General features: G+C 42.2%; 1 protein-coding gene across 3 annotated transcripts; it reads right to left on the reverse strand.

Moving 5' to 3' along the window:
• Positions 1–748: 748 nt before the first annotated feature.
• Positions 749–22,209, reverse strand: n4bp3 (NEDD4 binding protein 3). Of its 3 annotated transcripts, none has more exons than XM_062426066.1 (10): positions 22,022–22,209; positions 4,087–4,367; positions 3,832–4,000; positions 3,389–3,601; positions 3,002–3,114; positions 2,660–2,855; positions 2,479–2,571; positions 2,138–2,389; positions 1,702–1,960; positions 749–1,201 (listed from the first exon to the last, which is right to left on the reverse strand). In XM_062426066.1, exons 2-10 carry the CDS (start codon positions 4,332–4,334, stop codon positions 813–815), a joined length of 1,932 nt encoding a protein of 643 aa, XP_062282050.1. In that variant the 5' UTR covers positions 4,335–4,367; positions 22,022–22,209; the 3' UTR covers positions 749–812. The 3 variants fall into 3 exon arrangements, with proteins under 3 accessions (XP_062282050.1, XP_062282052.1, XP_062282051.1); XM_062426068.1 differs by lacking the exon at positions 22,022–22,209 and adding an exon at positions 18,773–18,867; XM_062426067.1 differs by lacking the exon at positions 22,022–22,209 and adding an exon at positions 14,945–14,995.
• Positions 22,210–23,271: the final 1,062 nt, after the last annotated feature.

Genomic DNA, 23,271 nt, shown 5'->3' on the forward strand with positions numbered 1-23,271 from the left:
CCAGAGAGCTCTAATCCTCAATACTTAACCCAGAGATGCAGCTTACCTCGCAGAGTCCAGGTGAACTCTGGATCCACAGGTGCTGAGAAGATACAGGGTTGCACAAAATCCCTTTACATCCTTTGGTTACTGTCAAGACTTAACACCAGTCCAAAAAGTAACTACCAAATTATCACAACTGGTAATAATCAGCTTATCAATGTGTTCATTTACAGGTTGACATCTGGACAGAAATCTTGGTGCTTGGTTGGAGTTTGACCATGTTTTATACAGAAATGATGCAACTCTTTTCCATGGATAGATGATACACAGGCATAAGATTTCTGTGCAGTTTCAGTGTAGGAGGTTATTGGTCCAGTTTTGCAGGAGAAGGGCAAATCAACATAGTAGGTGCATGGGCAGAGAAAAGTGAACAGACAGGAAGCTACGGAGGCCTGGTGCTGCCAGGAAAAGAAGAGATAAAAAATGTAACGTGTGATAAAAAATAAAAAATACCCAAAGAGTCCAAATTTAGAGACAAAACTATGAAATAAGTCAAACGTTTGAGTAAAACTATTGATAATGACGAGGTAACTTTTTACCAATATCTCACAACCTTGACTTAGTGAGAATATTTTGACTAAATAACTGATTATTTTGACAAACCAACATTTTCATGTAGTACCTAAAATGTGGTGCAACTTTTAAAAAAATATTATCTCATAATTTTGACTTATTATTTCATAATTTTGACCTAATGAGTCCGTTGTTTTCTTTTCCTGGCAGACGTGGTCAGGCAAAAACAGTTTACATTGCAAATGAGTCTGACACATTCAAATTTCAGATGATTCAATCCTCTCTATCCACGGCAGACCAGAGGAAGGTCTGTCCTCTTTTTGTTCCCCGTCTCTTTCACTCCTCAGCTCTGGCACTTCTCTTTCTAATGTCCCATTCCTGCTCCCTCCTCCTCCTCCTGCTCCTTCTCCTGCTACTCGCTCTTTGCTTGCCCTCAGCTGGTGCAGTTCCCTCTCCAGCGCTTCATTGCGGTGGTACATCTCTAAGTAGCTGGCCTGCAGCTCCTTCTGGTAGTGGATGACTTTGTCCTTTTCTGTCTGCCATGTCTGCCTCTCTTCCTCGAAAGCCATGGCCTGGGCCTCGCTCTGGCGTCGCTCCAACAGTAGCTCTGCACGCAGACGCTCCTCTGTAGGTCCCCCGCACCCTCCTGCAACCAAAAGGTTCACATAGCTTCAACTACAGTCCAGCACAGCCATGGGGGGAATATAATCAAATACATTGGCTGCATTTGAATGCACAGAGAGCTCTGCTCCTGGCCTGGTTACTCAAATAACCTTGTGTTGGGTCCAAGTTGTTGTTCATTACTCAAAATAACCCAAACAAGCTTTGCTGTGATGATAAGAAACCCAGTTAATTTAAGATGCCTAACTTGATATTTAACAGACATCTGTGGCATATAAATTTTCCATTCATTCATCATCTTGGCTTGCTCGGGTAGGTCTTGAATACTTCCAACTTACTAGAATACTTCTAGCTGGTTTTATTTAATAAGAGAAGTCCTTTAAGAGTTGCAAATGGCTAAATGCTGTGTCTGTGCATATGGTGCCTCAGGATGACCAGCATGAGGTTAACCACGAAATCATGTAATTCAAACATTGCCGGTGACACGTGAACACATGACTGAGAGACTGAAACAGATCAATCTACCTGTCGCCCCAGCTGGAGCACTCTCTTCAGCTCCTTTTCCATCTTCATGGGCAGTCTGAGAGGGGCATCTGCGACGCTGCGTCCCCTGCAGGACAAGCTTTAGTGCGTCTATCTGTACCTCCCGGTTGCGCAGGTCTGTGCGGGTCTCCCTGAGCTGCGTCTTTAGCTGGAAGATCTCACTCAACTTCTGGGTCACCTCCGCCTGGGAGTCCCTGAGCTGCTGCTTCAGCAAAGAGATCTCCCCTGACTTCTGGCAAACCTGAGAGAAGGAATAATGGGATCAGAAAGGACAGGAGCAGGAAAAACATACATTTTTAAAGACTAAGAAATTTATGATCATTTTAACAGGACAAATAATGATGATATTCACTGATCTCCACTGTTCCCAGTAATTACAGAAGTAAGTACTGTCATAAATAGCCTCCAAAGACCTTACCTCCCACTGCGTCTCCTCCAGGGTTGGACTGGTTCGCTTCACCGTGGCTCCAGCCTCCTGGCTTTTTTCCCTTTTCAGAGTGTCGAGCTCCTCTTGCAGTCGAGTCTTATCCTGCTGGGCTTTGTACAGCTGCAACTGCAGGGTGCGCTGGGAACGCTGGGCATGCTGGGAAACCTGACGGAGCTTGGCGGCATAGAGGCGCTTCAGCTCCTCCACCTCCTTCTCCCACAGACGCTGTTTGCCCTCAAACACCTGCATGCGGAGAGCAGACGGGGGTAAATCTTTGAACAGATTGATGTATAGAGTGATAGTGAAAAACAGACAAATACAATCAGATTCACCTGAGCGATTGCGCCCTCGCTCTCATCCAGGTTTCTCCTCATCTGTTTCAGCTCATGTTCTTTCTCCACCAGGCGCTCCTCCAGATCGCGCACCTGCAAAGGACAACAGCAAGAATGAGTTATCAATCTGTAAATCATATTCCTGCTCATTCTCCCATCCATCCATCTGCTTCTTACTTACCACTTCCTCAACAGACAAGGAGAGTGTCCATTCATAAGGAGGTGGAGCATCCCCACTATATGGAGCCAGACGACTAAGGGTCGCCATGCTCCGACACGCCATCTCCCCTATGGCCACACCCCCCGACCCAACAGCCTTCTGGCCCAGAGAGGTGCGGTCCAGGGAGCCGATGGTGTTGATGTGGCCCATAGACGCGCTAGAGGAAAGAAAGAAACCACAGAGACCATAAAAATCTCTTCTGTTATCACTTCCCACACAGTCATTAAGATAAAAAACTCAATTATAGCACTCAATTTGATTGTAAAGTACTAACAGAACCAAGACAATGATGCTGCAGCAGACCTGATGTGAGCCAGGTGTGGGCGGAAGGGGGGCCGGTATGGCGGCAGACTGCTCATGGAGTTATGGCCCGAGTCTGACAAGTTATCATCCTCCTGGCTCAACCCACGTACTGCCTACACAGTTAGAATTATACAGTTATTCATCAATAACATGAATAGGTTGACAAATGATTAATCTTATTCATTAATTGTGGCTAAATTAAATGACAAATAAAACTTGTATTGATTTTGTATTTAAACCCTATGATGTGCACCTAGATCCTTCTTTGGCCTGAGCCTTTTAAACATTCAGTTTAAAAGATATTCTGATACCAAAAGCACAAATATCTGTGCTTGGTCTTGACTTAATGGGGATTGGGTCCAAGCTAAACGTTATGTGTTAGGATACCTTGTTAGCACTGGATGTTGGTCCTCCATGACGCGAGGGTGAGGAAGATGAAGAGGAGGTGGATACAGCTTTAGGGACATGGGCGTAAGCTCTGTGCAGCCCATTGGAAAGGCCGTGATCCACATCCTCCGACTTGGAAGACGGATACAAGTTCTGCATGGAGCTGAAGTTTTTGGGGGTGACCGGCTTAAAGGCAGAAGACCTGAAACGAACCTGGAGAAAGAAAACAAAGTTCAGGTATTTAGATGATGCAGTGGAGGAATCTAAAGGGGAGAGAAAGACTGAGCTATGTAACATAAATCACACGGTTTCTATTAAATCAATACTGTTTTTTTTAAAAAGAGGATAGAAGAGGACTTTGTTGTGTTGGTGTCATCAGAATAAGAAACCAGGTTTAATTTAGCTTGTCCCTATTTATTATTACAGTAGTAAACAACACTTACCTTTTCATACTTGCCCCCACTTGGTAGTGAGTTCTTTGTCAAATCAACTTCGGTGCCGTCTTTATGGTAGACCTTGGCGTACACGTCCTCCTCTTGTCCACTGATAGAGGCGAAGCCGGAGATAATGTCCTTCTTACTGTCACTGCTGTGGCTTGCTTTAGGCTCTTTTCTGTTTGGGAACACGGTAGGTCAGCTGAGGTCATGTCCATGTGAATGTTCTACGACAGCGTCTGCTTCTAACGCAGCAGCACCCACCTGGTGATGTTGAGGTAGTTGAGTAGCTCTCTCTGGGTGAAGCCTTTCTTAAGGAGGCCGTTGGACTGTTTGGGCCTCACCTGGGGAACAGCACGGTTCAATTTAGTGGGAGATACGTCTGGTCTCTCTACCAGACTGCCGACGCTTCCCATGCCGCAACGGGAGGAGAGGGGCGGATTTGGGAAAGGGTGACGGAAGTTTTTGTTGGGGCCACGGGTCAGAGGAAGAGTCTGGACTGAGGTTGCCATTGGTTACGGGGCTCGGTGGGGAGATAAGGTGCTCTGTAAAAAGGAGAAAAAGAAAGTGAGCATACAGGGAAGGTGCGGCGAGTAGTTAATGTAATCATCATTTATCAAATGTTATGTTTGTTCCCTTTTATGCACCAATCTGTTTTTAACATTGTCTATGCCAGGCACTAGTGTGTTCACTGTGGGGTCTCACACAATCAGCTTTTCACTCCCTTCCTGATATAAACCCCTTTTGCCCCTTTTACAACCCTGAGTGGATGTTGGCCTCTGGAGAGAGAGCGAGAGCTGAAAGACGTTTCATCAGCTGTGTTTCTCTGTTCAGACAGCTGTCTCAAGAGTACAGCTGGAACAACTGAGCTCAACACACCATCACAGCATAGCACCTCACTACAAAACATACACACAAATTGCCCTTTGTGCCAATCTATTAAAGAGGAAAGATAAATGTAAAATAACAAATACTAGACCGATTTGAAGTTTTTGAAAATATTTTATAATGCAGTTGTTAAAGAATCAGTAGCACGTGTTCGCTTGTCCCAACAGCAAATCAAAAGACTGCGGGATCATGTGAAACATGGACTCTGTGGTACTCTGTAAGGGGAAAGGTTTATTCTGAGGCAGGGCCACATATGTCACATCACAAGCCTGTTGCATAACTCGGATTCAACTAACAGCAGGGATCAAAGGAGAGAAAAAAGGACAGAAGTGCTTTAGTAAACAATACACATTATGGACAATTTAATCAAGTCCTATGGCCTACGGCTTATTTTGTTTGCCAATTTTCTGCGTCTCATGAAAATCATGAACATCCAATGTACCAATCATGCACTGTTCCTTCATGTGTCTAGCATGGCCTGAATCTATACTGAACAGATGTGATGGCTGTCTGGGTCATATTGGGTTTTCTTTTCAGTCACAGCAGGAAAATTAAAGCAGCGATACAGCGATGAACATTTTGTTTAGGTTTTTTTTTTTTTATTACTAAACCAGCTGCCAAGTTATCCAAACACCTACCTAAGAGGCATGATTGTTTTGCCAACTCAAGTTGGAACCTCTTCAGGCTCGAGTTTGAGTATTTTCCCTCCACACTCTCCCCACCACCATCGGTTTTCAAATCACCCACATGTTCCCTCCTTTCCTTCTTTTCAGACAACCTCATTAAGGATCACTATTGATTTCACCCTTTTGACCCTCTCTCTCTTTCCGTGCATAAACACCCCCAGCAGCCATAAAACATTCTTGACACCATAAAACACACAAATACGTTGCAGTCTTTCCGACTATAAACACGACCGGAGGGAAGCAATTTCTTTTTCTCTGCTTAGCTTCTGTGGCAGCTATGGCACAGGTAGAGTTTAAAGGGCCAAACCAGACCTTTTTCTTTTTCTTTCACTCGTTAACTTCTAATCTTGAATACTTAACATTGCTGCTAACCATTTTTCAAAGCACACCACAAATCTTAATATTATTTCATTACTTGCAGGCAATTATTGGTTTCCATTCATTTATTTTATCAGGAAAATAAACCCAAGAGGCTTAAAAGTGGCTTCACATAGATAATCCATCACAGAGAACATTTCCTGATACAATAGATGTTGTTGTTGTTGTGTAATGCATTTGTGAGACGGGACTGTTGTGGAAACTCTTCCCTTCCCTTGTGCGTTCAAGGACATCTGACATCTGATAGCTGATATTACAGATATGGCTGCCAGTAACCACTCTACTGGAAAAGGCCTTTTCTCAGAATATCTGAGTCCTGGAACATGACCCATGAACTAACATAAGAAGGATAATATAATATTATATGTATTGCAACACAGAAACTGGAGTATCTTTATAAATGTTACTTCTCATAGTCCCTGCTTGCATTTGCATCAATATGCATCAAATCAAATGTATCAGTACAAAGAATGGATTACCTATCTCATGCAAGTGTAAAGACTCGAGTTGATTTTGATCGCCTAAAAAGTAGGAAATCAAACATTGGAAACTTTTTTTTTCTCCTATGAAGTCTACAGAAGAATGTGCACAATTTGTAGGATGAAACATGCAAAACCCCCAGTTTGGAGGATGCTCACGAGTGCTTTGGCAGACAGCTGCATATCTGCATGAGGGATCAAACCTGCGCTCATAATGACTGGGCCATCCTGCTCCCTGGCTGTCAATTCCCATCACAGTCAGTACACACTCATGACACGCATGCTACCTTAAAGCAATTTCACACTCTCTGCTGTCACACACAACTATCCCGTGTATGAGCACTGACACCCATAGTCACACTCTGGCATATCCTCTTGCTTCTCATACAATGCACATTTATCAAGAGCTTTGCACCGCTGGCCCCGACAGTTATAACAATTATGCAAATGGTTAAAATAGGCAGTGAGAGCTTTGCAGTGGCAGCTTCAGCCCACTCCATTCAGGGCTCTCAGCCAGGCCGAGATCAAAGCAGCCCAAGCTGCTCATGTTTATATTCATGAGGTACTGTTTCCCCAAATGTAAAACTTTCCACTAAAGCATCCGGCTCCTAATAAGCCAATATAATAGAGGCTGAACTCAGGCGGAGATCCCTGTGAGGGGAAGAAACCTGATAATCAATTATTATGAATATAATCAACTATAATGTGACATTGTGAGCAAGTGTACTTCTTGGTGCTATCCAACTGAGAAGTCTGACTGTATCCTAGGTCAGAGTGCAACTTAGTCATGATGGATATAAGTCGGTGCAGGTCATGGGGAATGTGTGTACATGTCTGACACCATATGAATAAATCATGAGCATGCCAAACCTTGAGGCCACTGGCCAAGGTCTGACACAGTATTTTTAGGTACAGTATATTACCCCGTTTAGGTCTTGTATCTGCCAAAGACATGAGAGTCCAATCGATGCTTGACGGGAAGCTGAGGTTGGGGTGAGGGCGGGTGAGGCAAGGCGATTGCTTTTGGGTAGAGAAGAGGGTAAAAATCCTTTTAGTCTGCAACTACAAATCTTTAAGGACTGAAGAAATCTTGCATCCAGTTGTTTTCCATAATTGCCTTCTAGTTTATGGGCCTGAGTAAACCAGGAGACACAGCAAGATTTACAACCTGGGGGCCCAACTAGCCAAGGGGCCCTGAAACGCAACACACCTCCTTAAATCACTCACACACACACACACACACACACACACACACACACACACACACACACACACACACACACACACACACACACACACACACACACACGGATCAAAGCAGTGCTTCCTGCCAGCTTTGAACAGTTATGGTCTAATTGAAAAGTGCTCTGCTCTTGATTAATGCTTCTTTCAAAGCAGTGATGAGCTTTTCCAAAAGTCGTTAACTTTGATCAAACATGAACATTTTTAGCATGAGTTTATCAAAGTGCTGTGTATATATAAGTGAGCCTCTTTATCCTTCTGATACACCTTTACCTGCATCTGCTGGGCTATATAAACATAATGGACATACATTGGTGGACTGAAAGATGTAACAATGTTTAGTTAAGATGCCTCTGACACCTTGCTCAACAAACTGTTTTTGTAATCAGTCATTTCATTAGGTATCTGAATATATGTATATGCATTGACTATTGTCTGTCTCCTCTGTGTCTTGCCTCTTGTGATCTAGAGCAGTATATTCTAAAGAGGAACGATGTGAGCATGTTGCTGAGAGGCGTGAGGCTCCCCTGAAAGCTTGCAGTGAGGCTTTACAATGAAGGTTTTGGCTTTTTTTTGCGTTTTCTCAGGACGATGCCCTAACACATCTAGAAAACCACACAACTGCTACTTAACAACAATCACAAAGAAAACAAAACATGCTGCAAGTTGAGGGTTTCAAGGACACGCTCTCCTTAAAATATTGTAATCAGGTCTCCTGTGGGTGAAAACAAAGCTTTCAATGAAACACTTGAGCGTGAATAGAGGGGACATTTCAAACCTTCAGAGACACAAGGGTCACCACTGGGACAAAGACAGAGGAGAGACGGACGGGGAAGCCAAATTCCAAACATGCTTCACGGAACACAAGCTCGGGCTCGTCAGCTTCTGATGCACAAAATGCTCACTCCCACGGGCGCTCGCTCACACTTTGTGTGTGCAGGTCATTCATCGCATCCCCGAAAAAAGCATATGCACACAGCTCGCAGCTCCAGATCCTCTGCCCTCTTCCCTCGGAGCTCTCTCTCCCAGCTCCGTGATCAAAGTTTGTTTACGTTTGTGGGGTAACTTTGCAGGTTACATCTAAAACTCCCACACAGCGCACACTCTGTTATGTTATATAAGCTCTATCAAAGCTGTGCTCGCTAGTGTTCACAGCTGCTAGTTGTGCAAAACACTATCGAGCGATCACTAAATACATCACTCGCCTTACTTCATCTAGTCCACAGAGAAATAAATGCAGTCATATTTTTAACAGTGAAAGCCTAACAACCCATTTTATGACTCTAACAACAAACGTAGCATGCTAAGACACAAGTTCCTGCCACAAAACGGGCTAATAAAGCAGGAAAAGACAAGAACAAGACAGTGCACTCTGTTGGGCTATATTAGCTGTGTTTAAGCTAAATGCTTACAAAAATAATATGCTAAAATGCTGATAATTAGGAAATTATATTGTGGTTTATCATATTTACGGCCTTTATCTGATAGGTCACTCAAAATGCTCTGAGATAACTTCTGTTGTGATTTGGCCTTATATAAATAAAACTGACTTGACTGTATATATGGAGCAGTGTTTAACGCCAGCGAGTTACCGCTCAGCTCATACACTTTGCCCAACATAGTGATGACTTCACAGATTTTTAAAATAGCTTTCCTCGGCTTGAACGTTTTACAAATATAAAACCTCCATGGATCAAAAATGTTGTCAGCAGTTTTACAGAGGCCTCTTTTACAGTAGTGGTCAATGGGGAAAATGCTTTTTGAGCCACAGGGGGATTTTTCACTGCAATACTACGCGTGACCACTGGGGAAAATTAACTGCAAGACTGAGCAGCAGCACCATATCCAGCTCTTATAATACATTCATGGTCTGTTAACTTGTTGCCAAAGATTAAAACCACTCAAGAATGAGCAGGTAAACATTTTGCAAGTAGGAAAGCAATGATAGTAGTTGTGCGCCCAGGATTAACAGTTACTCACTCCTTTGGATACTACATGCCCTCAATGATGGTTTTCTCCTCACAGGCTACAAGATTGCTTGTGCGAGCAGAGATATTCTGTGTGTGAATGCTGTGAAAGCATTTGCAAAAATGACTACAAACAAACAAGGTGCCCTGTGAGGAAGGTAGCACCATTAAAGCTTTAAATAAATGCTGGTTCTCCCTCTTAGGCCAATCCGTAGAACTTTTCATTAAAAAACAAAGAGGGACGACATGAATTATAATTTTATTTAATAATGGATGGGGACCCGCTTCTAAAACCGAGAGCACAAAATGAAATCCATGTAAAGCCAAGTGTGACTTTGTCTTATATGAGTGTTTCGACTGTCTAAATTTGTCAGCAGCAACAGCAGGGTGAGCTGTGCCAGAGGCCGAGAAAGGAAGGAATCAACCCACATGTGAAGCGAAGCAGTGCTCTGCTCTACGACTATTACATGCTAGTGTGTAATGAGTGTGTGTGAGAGTGTCTCTGGCTGTGGGGCACGACAGCAGAAGAGTGCTCGACAGCAGCCTCTAATTGTTAGCAGGTTATTCATTATGGATGAGAGACAATCACACAGACAGACTTCGTTCCTCTCCAGGAGACCCCGAGGCCATTCGGAGGAGCCAAGACGCTGAAAAGCAGGGTCATGAAATGTTCCTTCTCCTCAGTTTGCGTGTCATGTGTTATCCTACATCTGTGACAGCTACTGTTTAGCAGACATGGAAATTTGGTCAGAGCCACCTGAGGCTAAACTCTTTCGAAGTGATTCTTGTCTTCTGTTTTCTGAATGAGAGAGCAGACAGAACTGTGCATAAAAGGTCTATTTTCATTTCACGACACTGAAGATGAGAAGCGCCCATAATTCACTGGTGGTCAGAGGCGGCGGCACTAAAGCTAAAGGGCCAGTGTTCAGTCTCACACTGTCTCCATTGATGACGACCGCTTAAGTCTTTACAGAGGTCGACAGGTCATATTTGGTAATAGCTGTAGATACAAGCTGCTATTGAGAACACACAGTCAAGATCTGACATTTTATTACATGGTCTGACAAGGAGGAACAGCTGAATTTTGGGGAACACTGGGCCAGCTTGTATATACCATACTATACAAGTCTATATACTCTAGACTCATTACTATGGATAAAATATAGCCTAATTATTTTGCTTCTACTGTGTGATGCCTTTTTGAAGCAAAGCATCTTTTCCAACTTTTTCAACCAATAGTCATATATATGAAGAGTCTTCCATACGTGTATATCTTAAAATGTTACTCTGTGTTAACAGCAGAAAAGTAAGATTTTGACAGTGTAATTTCAGACAAATAGAAGTATTATTTATTCCCTTATGGATTGAGGAAATTCTTCTACTTCTTTCTTAAACTAAATAAAACTTCCAATTTTTTTTAAGATGAGCTAAAACATTACCTTTTTGCAAAGACTGGACTGTATGGGGTTTTTCTTAGCTCATAAAAAGTTGACAAGTGACCAATTCCCAACATTTATTTCTTGTTATGACAGATAAAACATAAAATAACACAGTTTGAATTGAGCCTGTTAAAAGATATATCCTTCCTCGCATGCCATGCCTGTCATCTTCATCCATCCATTATCTTTTGACATTTAGTCGTTTAATGGATTTGAGCGGGCTCCTTCTTCAAATGTCTTTCCATGCTGAGTAGATAGATGAGACTTTGAAATTTAAAATGCTATCGAACCCTCATTAATAATTTCCACCGCAGCCTTTCTAATCACTGACCCAGAAGAGAAAACCTTGAAACTTGACTAAAACTTGAAACTTTAAGAACATTTAATTTACTGAAAAATACACAGTGAAAAAGGCTACCTCAAAGAATCTGCAAGTAGAGCAGCTTTAATTTTTATAAGCCCTACAGCTCTGTTTCGAAGTCTTACAGTCCTGATCATTACTGCCTGGCTTTGCCCTGAACTCTCTGCGCTAAATCAGCTTTCAAGACATCCTCTGAGGCGGACCAGCTGAGGTGGGTTTCCTCACTTTGCATCTGTTAGCTTATTGACAGCGGTCTGCACAGTGTGTCTTGGCCTCAATTGCCTCTGCTGACTGTATAGTATTGTATTTCTGCGCTGAATTCAATTACTGGTTGCAACTACAGTAGTGATGTGGGGGTTATCTGGGGTTACTGGTTGCACTGGTGTTCCATTGACCCTTATTGATCTGTTTCTAACTGATGTTATGTAAGGCTGTTTGAGTGCAAGAAGATGTCACCCGAGGGAGTGTACAGAGAGGGCCACGTCTTACCTCTGCATGTATTATTAGAGGGATTTATGGGGAAGTTTATTCAGCAACAGCGCTGTTTTGGTTGTTTTCCAATAGTGATTCAGTCCAAAAAACAAGTTTTGTTAAGATATGAAGTATTCCATTTTCTGGTGTGGAAGGATTGATTGTATAATCTCTAACTTTGTTTTGATTAGGACTAAATGAAGATCTGTGTTGAACCCTCTGTGAGGTTACAAGTTCAGCCTCTGTGGATGTGTGTGTGTGTGTGTGTGTGTGTGTGTGTGTGTGTGTGTGTGTGTGTGTGTGTGTGTGTGTGTGTGTGTGTGTGTGTGTGTGTGTGAAAAACAGAGATTAGTACCAGCAGTATAAGGATAAGTACTTCAGTGTTGTTTCAAGTGGCGTCAGTCATTACACACACACACACACACACACACACACACACACACACACACACACACACACACACACACACACACACACACACACACACACACACACACACACACACACACACACACACACACAAATCACCTGAGTGGTAAATACAACACACCAAACCAAATATACCTGATATACTGTACTTATGTTAAATACAATAGTGCATTGGTTTCCTTCACTAAAAAAGAACTTCTAATTTTAGATCCAACCACTATCCAAAGCAACAACTGCCTGTCTCACACTGTCCATCTGTTTAACAGTCACAGGAGATAGTCAGTCTTGCATGAGTAATCTCAGTGATCTCAGTTATTCAATTATTACTGCATGAACTTAAAAAACTGTCTAAACAATTAGTCACTGCATCACTGCATCATATATTCTGAACATGGAGGTATGATGCACGTTAAAACCGTGCTCCAGCTTTAATAAATATATGATATAAAATATTAAAATATTAAAAGCCTGAAATAATGTCTAGGACTGCTCTGGTGTAACTTAGTCCAGTCTTGGAAGAATGAAACATTTTTCTGGCACTATGTTCAGGTGTTAATGTATGAAATACAGTGCCTGGCATGATGGGAAATGTTTTGTTTACTTGTTTTGAAAATGTTAAAGTGACGAGATTTAGATCCTCCAGATTTTGTCCATATCATCTATTTGTCCAATCCCACCTGCACCTTTTCCTAATTTCATCAAGGAAGTCAGCTACTGTAAAAACACCATCCAGAAATAATTTATCACATAACTATGTTGGAATTTGTGAGAAAGCAAACAATACAAAGGCTATTTATTTCATCTGATCCTGAGTCCAAGTTCTCTGTTTGGTTTCTGTGCACCTTGTTACAAAGCAGGGCTCAAACAGTGTTTGCCAACTGCTGCTATCAGCAGAGCCGCTCAACGCAGAGCTGATGTTCAGAGAGAAGAATGTAAAGAGAGAGAGCGATGTGAAGAAACAAACGCACATTCCTTACATTTCTCACTGGGTAATTATTAATGTGCCTTCACATAACCCATACAGCACTGATAAGAGTGAAGTGGAGGCCCTCGTTCCTGCACTACAGGCTCTCCAGTGTTTTGGGTCATTTTTAAATGATAGTGTCTATTATCCAAAGCAACTTAGTTCCTATGAGAACCATGTTGGTAATATCAGACTCTTAATGACTGATCATTTTACAACATAATCAGAGAGGGGGATTCATATAGTGTTAAATTGGGCTGATAAAGACAAAAGAGAACGCTAGCTCCTTATTAAATTCATTACAGGGACAGTAGGGGGGATGTGAGCAGAGACTCTCTTTCTCTTTTCGCTCTGTAGCTTCTTTGTTTCCTGGAGCGGTTCACGTAGGAGTCACTGTTCTGTGATTACAGCGATAGAAATCAAGTGGTTCCCACATCGACCCACACCTGAACCTTTCCACTTAACAGCTGCAGCGAGTGCACATGCGTCCACACACCTTCAACAGGTCGGGCCACACACACAGCACAAATTGCAAATAGGAAAATGTGCGGACTGCAGATGCATACACAGATATGGATTGACACACAGTATGGCTGCTTTGAATGTTAATGCTTAACAACTAAAAGCCTAAACAAGCGCAGATAAAAAGCTTTACCGATCACATCCTGGGAAACTTCTCTCTGATCTCATATGATCTCTAACACCCGGAGCCCTGCGAGTCAGGTAGTAAACATTGATGCTGACACATGCTGATGCCAAGTCAGAGGATCAGCATGCTTTCCTCCTGTGGAGTTTCTCTGTAAACAGAGTAAGTGTTTGTTGTTTGCCCGAGGTGAGAAACAGCACAGTGGGAACAACCGAAAATTAGCTTGTTTAGCCATATAGGGGTCAAAACTTCCCTGCGCAGAGTTTACAATGGCAACAGTGAAATGTCAACATGAGAAGCATTTCACCTTTTGCTGCTGAGACATTTTGCCCCTAAGTGCACAGAGAAAGTGGAGACTACACAACTCTTAAAATGCAATGGGTAGCAGCATACGAACAAAGTCAGCCTAATGAAATCTTGTTACTGAGCTTGGGTACAACAGAAAGCCATGAATAGCCCTCGGGGGAATTCCAGGGACACAAGTAGACCATCAGACAAGCGATCATAAAAAAAAACCCTAGAAAAAGAATGCATGTAATGGAAAGAGGGTTTATTGAAGAAATCACGATGCACAGCTCAGCAAAGCAGCTAATCCTATATATTGTTATTTAATCACCATGTGGCACCGTTTTGGGACATTCAATAATTAACAGTTAATTAGCATATTTTTTCCTTTTTGGAAGTAAATGGGGAGGCTGCTGCTCAGCATGACGTCATCTGCCCAGGAGAAAAGACTTAGTTAAAAAGTTAGCTAATTCCAATTCAGCTCCACTGCAAACAAGCATTCCCTGTGGTCTAACTAATTAACAATCAGACTGCTTTCCTCTTCTCTCTGCAGCTTAAGCAGTTTTTTGACAGTGCTGCCTTAAATCTCAGTATGACCTCTAACCACACTGAGCTCACTGGCATGTAAATAAGTCAAAGGAGCAATTCTCTGGACTGTATAAAACATACACAAACAGGTTGGGTGAGTTTTTCCTTTGATTTGAAGCCCAGTATCACAAAGAAGGGAGATTAGATACTTTCAGTATCATAAGACCGACTTTTCAAAGCAAATAGAAAGCCAAACTATCTGATGACATTAAGTCAACAGAGATACAGAAATAACTTTCCACAGAATATAAAGATATGTTTAAATAGCCTGATGGTAAAAAAATAATAGTTTTTTTTACCTGTCTGTCTGTTTGTCCACCTGAAACTTCACTTCTCTGCTCCTGATGCCATACTCACTCTGTTCACTCTTTCTATCTCATGCTCGCGCTACCGATTATCACGCCACATGACTTCCTGTTTCTCAGTCTGTGATGGCATCAGGGGAGGTGTGGATGGGAGGGAGTTGCCTGGTCCTGGTCCACTGACATGCAGGCCACCACAGGATGACTTTGCATTGATCTAAATAGAAGACTAAACTCACCTTAAGCTGCGCATGAGGGCAGTTTGAATGGAGACTGGAGGTTTACCTGTGTTTTATAGAGGAAACTGGTAGCTATCACAAAGTTGACCACAACAGCTTTAAGCCAAACGCAACACCCCTGAGAGAGAGTCTGGTACTTTCCTGTTCACCCTACACCCTCCTCACCTGCTCATCTCTTTGTGCACTTTAAGTCCTTTCAGAGGCCAGTGTGGTTGGACTTGTTCTCCCTGTTCCAGAGACAAAAGCCCTCAATATGAACCAGCTTTGAGATGGTCAATCCATATCCAACATTGACACACGAGAACCAGCTTCACTGGACACATAGCAACAGCTCAATGCATCTTGTTTACCCTCGGATAATAAGGCAATAATAAAGGATCTGACTTGAGTTAACAGACAGACAGCAGGAGCGCACAGAAAGAGGGATGAGGGTAGGAAAAAATAAGACGGCGCAGATGAGGAAGACGTGGAAAATGAGAGCATGTGGGGGCTGTCTCAGCATGGACTGTCTGGACAATAGTCTGAGTGTAAGTCTCCCTTCCTGAGGCTGGGCTACTGGACGGGTTCTGCAGCGTATCACATTACATAAGTCAAACTGGAGACGCTCGCATCTGAGGAGGGAGAAAAGAGAGGACATTGTTCACTGCTTTCTGACCAGGAGAGAGCGACTACTTCCGTCTTTCCTTGCCATGTGATGATGTGGGCTGCAAAGCTCACTTGGGTGCTGAGGCAGGGAGGGAAGGTGGTATCTGAACTTCTTGAAGCTGGCACCAATAGGAGGGCATACAGGAATCTCAGTTAATAAAGCACCTTGCCAACCAGAGATGCACTATGCAGCGATTGGCAAGCTATTAAAGACATTCCAGAGCAAGAATGTGATGTTCTGTGGCGCCCTTTGGCCTTGCCAGCTACCATTTCAAAAAAATCAGCTGAAAAATGAAAAGTAGGGATAACCCCATCAAAGGTAGCCAGCCAGTTCTAACACTTGAGCAGGTGCCGCTGCAATGTTGTCATTACCTCTGGGCCCCACAGGCATATCCAGTCTCAGATTCCACAGATTCTCAGTTGTAAGACTCCTAGCTGGCCGACAGAACAAGACGCTCTGGGAACCTGGAAAAGTGGTGAGGGTGGTATGTGTATGTGCATTGATGGAAAAATGGCAGCGCAGGGGGGATGGGGGTAAGTGGGTGGGAATGGCGTGTTGAGTATTGTGAGACAGACAGAATAGCGAGGGTGTGAGTGGAGATCCGCAGATACAAGGCAAGAACAACAGAAAAGGGACGAGTCGGGGCCTGCTTACAGATACTGTACTGTACCTGTCTGACCAGTCAACTAGACGAGAAGACAAACCCAGGCTAGACTCATTTCCTCTGCCTAAGCTCCTCTGGACAACAACGTTACAGGAAGCAGCAATGGGAGGCACACTAGCTGTCTGGTTCATGAGAAATAACATAACACCCACCTGAGCTCGATCATTTCTGTCAGTTTAGAGTTTGCTCTCTGAGAAAAACATGATGTGACATTTTAAAACTCTGTCAATAAGGATTTAGTTAGCTGGAAGTTCACAGAGACAAAGTTCACACGAGAAAAAACCCCCAACTAAGATAGATAATTACAGATAAATTCATTTGTTGATGGAATGATTTGACATTTTTGGAAATACAATAGATAGATAATTAGAGCTTGTTAGCTAAGTTTAGCACATATATTGGAAATACTTAGTCTTGCTCTGTCCGGTGTTAGCCTAATATATTCACCTACAGACACCTTTAAAGTTCTCTTATCTACATGTTATTTCCCAAGAAGTGTTAAAATATCCGTTTCTTGTCTTGAAGGATTTTCTGACCTTAGGATAGAGTCAGGCTAACTGTTTCCGCTTGTTTCCAGTCTTTGTGCTAGGCTAAGCTAACCACATGCCGGTGGTAGCTTTATATTTATCATACAGATGCGAGAGTGGTATTCATCTTCTCATCTAACTCTTGATGAATAAGTGTATTTTCCAAAAAATATTCCTTTGAAAAACTAATTAAGACCTGTAAAAGATAAGAATTACAGTCCGAAGGAGTCCGAACCATTATTTTTCTACCTGTGTGACCTAAGTGAGAGATAAGCTGGCCAAGTGAAGATAACTGTATGTAACCTTTAAATCTACCGTATTGATTTTATGTGAAAGAACAGGACGTGACAGCAAACTGAAATTCTGTTGGGTAGAACAGAGCAGCCTGGACGACCGCTACTTGTACACGCAGATATAAATAAACTACAATGCCTGCTCGCAGAAGAGGGCTCCGACTCATGGCCTTTTGTTCTGCAACGCTACAACTCTTCAGACTAAATAAATGAGACAGGGGCCAAGTACCCTGCACACACACACAATTCATCCCAACACACACACAAACATTGCTGCTGGTATCTGTAGAAGGCAAGCGGTCCACACAGGGAAATAAGGCTGATCAATAAAAACCCAAGAAAACAGTTGGAACACACAACAGCTGATTCACAGAGGGGAAAAGTCTACGTTCATTAACAAAACAGTCCCAGGTTGAGATGCTGCGGCTATTTCCATCTGTCCTCCGATTTGGTGACATTTAGAGACAAAGAGCACAATAGGCTATGGGGTCGGTCCACCCTCCTACATTCTCAGACCTTTCCCCTCTGAAGGTCATGAGATCCCGCCTGTCCCATGAGGATAAAACTATTGTTCAGTAATCAGGAGGCAGGTCAAGCACCAACTAACCCAGGAAATATGGGCACAGTAGACTTTACTATGCTCAAATATTAAATATCTTCCAGATCTGGTTAATCTGTCAGCAGAAGAGATTTTGATTGATAGAATTAAGCATGTGGACCAACAAGCTTGCTCCTCATTATAGGAAATCTACCCATGCATACTCACACTTACACTTTAACTGTTATAAATTATCAATCTGTTATGTTTAGTCTGTGCAAATCTTTTGAAAAGTTAGTTATGTAATCTAAAATCGAACATAAACATTAAAGTATTCACCTAATGTCAATATACTCGTGATAGACATTTAATGAATATGACTTAGAGCAATGAGACGGTTTGTTAGAGGTGGAAAACAATATTGCATTTAAAGTGTATGGAAGGAACTGAAACCTCCTAGGAGGAGACAATGACTAATGACAAGAACAAGCTGTATAACCAACATTATATAAAGTTAATGTTGTGAACATGTTAGCAAAAAGTCGCATATGTACACTTCCAATGGACACAAGCAACATTAGCTTTCGTTTCTTGCCACCTGGCATGGTTCTGTAGTTGCTAAATGATTTGACTATGTCAACTAGTCTGCCATTAGGAGCTTGGCATGTAACAAAGTTGCTTATCAGAGCTGTAAAACCAAAACAATGAGTTGAAATATGCTAAAACGCTCCATAAAGTTGATGGAAACGGCACAGTCTAGTGATAATTCACAGTGGGTTCAACACCATAAGAGACTCCTTTCACATTACGCATAGTCATTTTATCCATTGTCAATATAAAAATATTGAGCAAAGCAGGTTTACTGTGTCTCAAAGATCATTTAGGCAAGTTGTAAGGAGTTTCAGAATGATCACTTACCCTGAAATTCAAGATACTACATGCCTGTTATTGTGTTTTGTTTTCTTCTATTGTAGCTTTAAATCTGTCAAGAGGAAATGGCAGGAATGGCAACATACTTATAAAGCTCAACCTTTAGCTATTAGGAAACACCTGTCACTCGGGGATAATGATTAACTTGGGCGTGTAGGAAAATAACAAGCTTCTAAGGGTGTAAGACCTGCAACGTGAACTACATGGAATTTGTGTATTATAAAGCAGGGATAAACTGAGACTGATCAAATTTGAGCTGCTGTTTCAACCGTCACAAAAGTCTGTGTGGACTGGTTCATGTAGTTTAACAACTGATCTTCTTGCGCAGAGTTACACAGGATTTATATGCTGGCGGATATTTACAGACCAACACTTCTTTATTCTAATGTATTAATCCAAACTAACATTTACTGTGATAGCTTTGAGTTGGGATATCTAAAGTGTTATATCCAACAGTGGCAGAATCCAGGCAGGGAAAGCTAAACTCAAGGCCAGGTCCCACAGTGATTTTCTTAACCCAGCCAGGCTTTAATCGCAGCGACAGACGGCCAAGAGAGCGGATCAGGCGAGCCACAGGCAGAGGGATGACCGAGGAGTGAAAGCTCTAAGTGTCAGTTGACGACACTTTCTCCACAGTGCAATCAGGCATGGCGTTGTCTATAAAGAGTCTATGAGATGAGTGCAGACAGGAGGGAGAGAAGAGGGTGAGAGGATAAGCCCGAGATTAGGAGCAAAGACTGAGACGATGGGGAGAAAGGGGAGGAAAAGCTGAGGAGTTGAGGAGGGGAGACAGACCAAACCCAGTGAGTGGAAGGACGGCTGATTAGTGTTTGATTAGCTTGCTGGCCTGAGGGGAAATCTCTGCTAACCAACACAATGCCATTACAACTGTGCTCTTGCTGCTACACCATCTGCTAGACTGTGGTACGCATGACTGACCTGCTGTGCACTTACATGCTGCACAACAAGAAAAAGAACAACTAACAGCATGCTGCTCTGTAGTTCACAGTGATGTTGGATTTATTGGGCTCTGAAAGGGAAAAATATTTAATTGCACATTTAGTGATTCTAAAACTAAAATCACACTGTGAGAGGTGCAAGGTAGAAAATGACTGTTTCGTGATAAAGGACTTCATGAGTTTGTATCGATGACTCTTAAAATCTGGCAACCCGGAGCAAATGGTCAGCAGTCATCTAATGGTCAGCACAATTAGTGTTTCATCAGCTGCCGTTGCTTTATGGAGACACACACACCCATACACACACACACACAGGGGAGTGTCAATCCCTTGGGAACTCAAACAGCTGAATGATGACATCGCATCAGCTGTCTGGCTGATTCTGCTGAAAGAAGAGCAGCAAAGATACAGGTTTTGCTAATAGGATGTCGTCAAAAATGTCTCCAAAAGCCTTTAGCTTTGCTGTACTGACAAAATCTAACATGATGACACTTTTGAATGACACACCGTTGATAATATTTTAGCGGTGAATATAGGAGTTTTGAGAAGATAAAAACATACTTTAGTTCTGCAAGTAACTTTTTTTTTTTTTTAAATTGGGTATTCTTCCTACATTGACAGAGCACAGAAAAAAGCAACTTCACTTCACATTTGAGAAGCTGTAATCAGTATGTTATGGTATCATTACTTAATCAATTACCATAATAATTCATGAATTTCACAAATGTACAGTTAATTTTCTGTTAAACCACTAAATAATTATTGGATCTGCCCATTTTAAAAAAAATTAACAAATGAGACAATTTTAGAAATGATGAATCTTGGTAATATGACAACATAGGTCAAAAATCTACAACTGGTGTTTCACTTAATGTCAATGCACTCAGGAATGGTCTGTGCACTCAAATCACAACCACATTTTCTCACAGAACACTCACAGTGTCTAGACAAGCAGATAGTTCCTTCAACCGAGTCAAATGGAAATTTTACATTGTTTTGAGCACAGAAATGAAACTCTATTGTATTGGAGTGGGAGCAGAAGTTTCAGTCACTAGTAACTCAAAACCTGCGGATATGAAGTTACATCTTTCTGCATGGATAGACACTCCTGAGGTAGATTTGGCATGTGATTTAATTTAAAATCCCAATCTCAAACTCCAGCTAACACTGCTTTATTTTATGTGTTTTATTTGTTTTCACAGTTGATGATAAAATGCTGACTGCAAAATCTTGACTCTCTGCCCAACACTCAGTCACCCCACATACTGTAGTGTCATACAAAAGTGGGTTGAATGAGATGAACAGATGCATTTTTGTGTGGTGGCTTTAACCCTAAACAGTACTTAAGTTGTCTCAATGATTGCCAGTGATCAGTCATGCACAATCACAAAGCAGTACATAACCTTGAATCGTCCGATAACTCATTCCTGAATTATAGGAATGGTTACCACGTAGTCTCCAACAGCTCACACATCTATTATGTCTCTATTGTCAGATATGCTCCTTCACTTGCGTCAGCATGCACCTATAACTTCCTGAAGCTCTCCATGAGTCCTCAGGTCAGAGGTCACCTGTGGCCTCTGGTCTCCACGACGACAGCCTGGCAGTCCCCAAGACTGAGCTGGAGTCTCCCCCTCCACCCACACACATATACACACACACAGCTTTTGTCCCCAAACTCCTGTGCATCAAAAGAGAGCACGGAGTGTGAGCTTCAACCCAAACATTTACAGCCCTGCAGGGCAAACACTTCAATACACTGGAAGTGCATGGGACCACCATAGCTGCAAAGTGACAGAAGATAAATGACAAAATATGCACTGTGGATCCATCAGACTTTCTTACTCTCTCTCTCTCTCTCTCTCTCTCTCTCTCTCTCTCTCTCTCTCTCTCTCTCTCTCTCTCTCTCTCTCTCTCACACACACACACACACACACACACACACACACACACACACACACACACACACACAGTAAAACCCTTGCAAATGCCAGTGAAACAGCCAACAGAGAATCAAATTGTGAGGATTAACCCTGATTTGAGAACATAAAGTATGTGGTCCAGTTAAGAGCAACGCTGTGTCATTAGCTCAAAGGCTTTCATCTGCACAGTCAAGCTTATCATCAACTTTATTTCATTCAGGTCTACTCTGCAGAAGGTTTTGAACATACCATCATCATGAACCGCAACACTACATGCACTACACAGATTCCGGCTGCGTCGCAGCGTGCAATGGGAATCAGGGATCAGGGAAAGATTAGAAAAAATTGGGGCTTACCATATTCTGCATGCAGGACATCTCTTGGTCAGCACTGATACTCTGTTGCAGTTTTGTCTCTCGCCGGTTATATAATGAAACAAATGCCGTTTACGTGGCTCCGCAGGATATTTTCCAGGACTTGGTGCGGAGCAGACACGGATCTGCCTGCTGGGGGCGTGGAGCGGAGCGCAGACTGTCTGTTTTCCCTCTCGGAGGTTTGAACAGCAGAGAGAAGAGTGAGTGAGAGGAAACATAAGAGGCAGGGAAACATGTGCCTGTCCCTTGGTAAAACGACTGACACACTTTATATTGTGAAGAGAGACAGCGCCATCTAGCGACCAGAAGAGCGACTGCGCAACTTGATCAGGAGCATCCAGACGCAGATGGCAAAGATCCAGCATTTACTTTAATTGATTTACTTTTACACGTAACAACCGTGCAAAGCAGGCAACTGCTCCAGGGACCCAAAAGTCTAAGTTTTATTGCATGTGAAATGGTTTTGATTGCACTGTACTTTAAGGATAGGTATGGTGATGTTTTTGTTATTGCCAACAAATCCCATAAAAACACCAAAACCAAAAATATAGAATATTTAATTTAAGTCTTTTAAGACTTTCTGACTTCCATACACTGTCGGTTCAACCGAGACCAAAGCTGATTGGTTCCTAATTAATCTTTTAAAACGGGTCACTTAAAAAAAAAAGGCTCAGTGCTAAAAAAGAACTGTAGTTTTTAACGATTTTTAGTCAACATAAAATATAATGGCTGTCTTCGTTGGAATGAATGAATATGTCACACATCAACATGCAACAGACTAATTAATTTTTTTTAATTTTTTGGATAATATTGGAGGTTTATTGCACTGTTTTTGACACCATTGACCATCACATGATCACATCTTATTACAGAGACATTTAATTGGCATTAAATGAACTGCATTAAGGTGTTTCAAGTCCTATTTATTAGATCGATTTCAGTCCTCCATGCACGCAAAAGACACAGAATTCCTCAAGGTCCTGTGCTTGGACCAATAATATTCACCTTATATGTGCTTGCTCTAAGTAATGTTATGAAGAAATACTCACAGAATATACTCACTTATATCCTTTAAGCCAGATGAACCCAATCAGTTAACTAAACTCCAAGTATCCCTTAAAGACATAAAGATCTGGATGACCTGCATATGTCTATTCCTGAATTCAGAAAAAACTTTATTTTTTGAGTGAATAACTTTAACTAACTGTAAGTTATTATGCGTGGCTCTAACC

The sequence above is a fragment of the Scomber scombrus genome, chromosome 9 (assembly GCF_963691925.1).
Source record: "Scomber scombrus chromosome 9, fScoSco1.1, whole genome shotgun sequence".
In the NCBI taxonomy this organism is placed as follows: domain Eukaryota; kingdom Metazoa; phylum Chordata; class Actinopteri; order Scombriformes; family Scombridae; genus Scomber; species Scomber scombrus.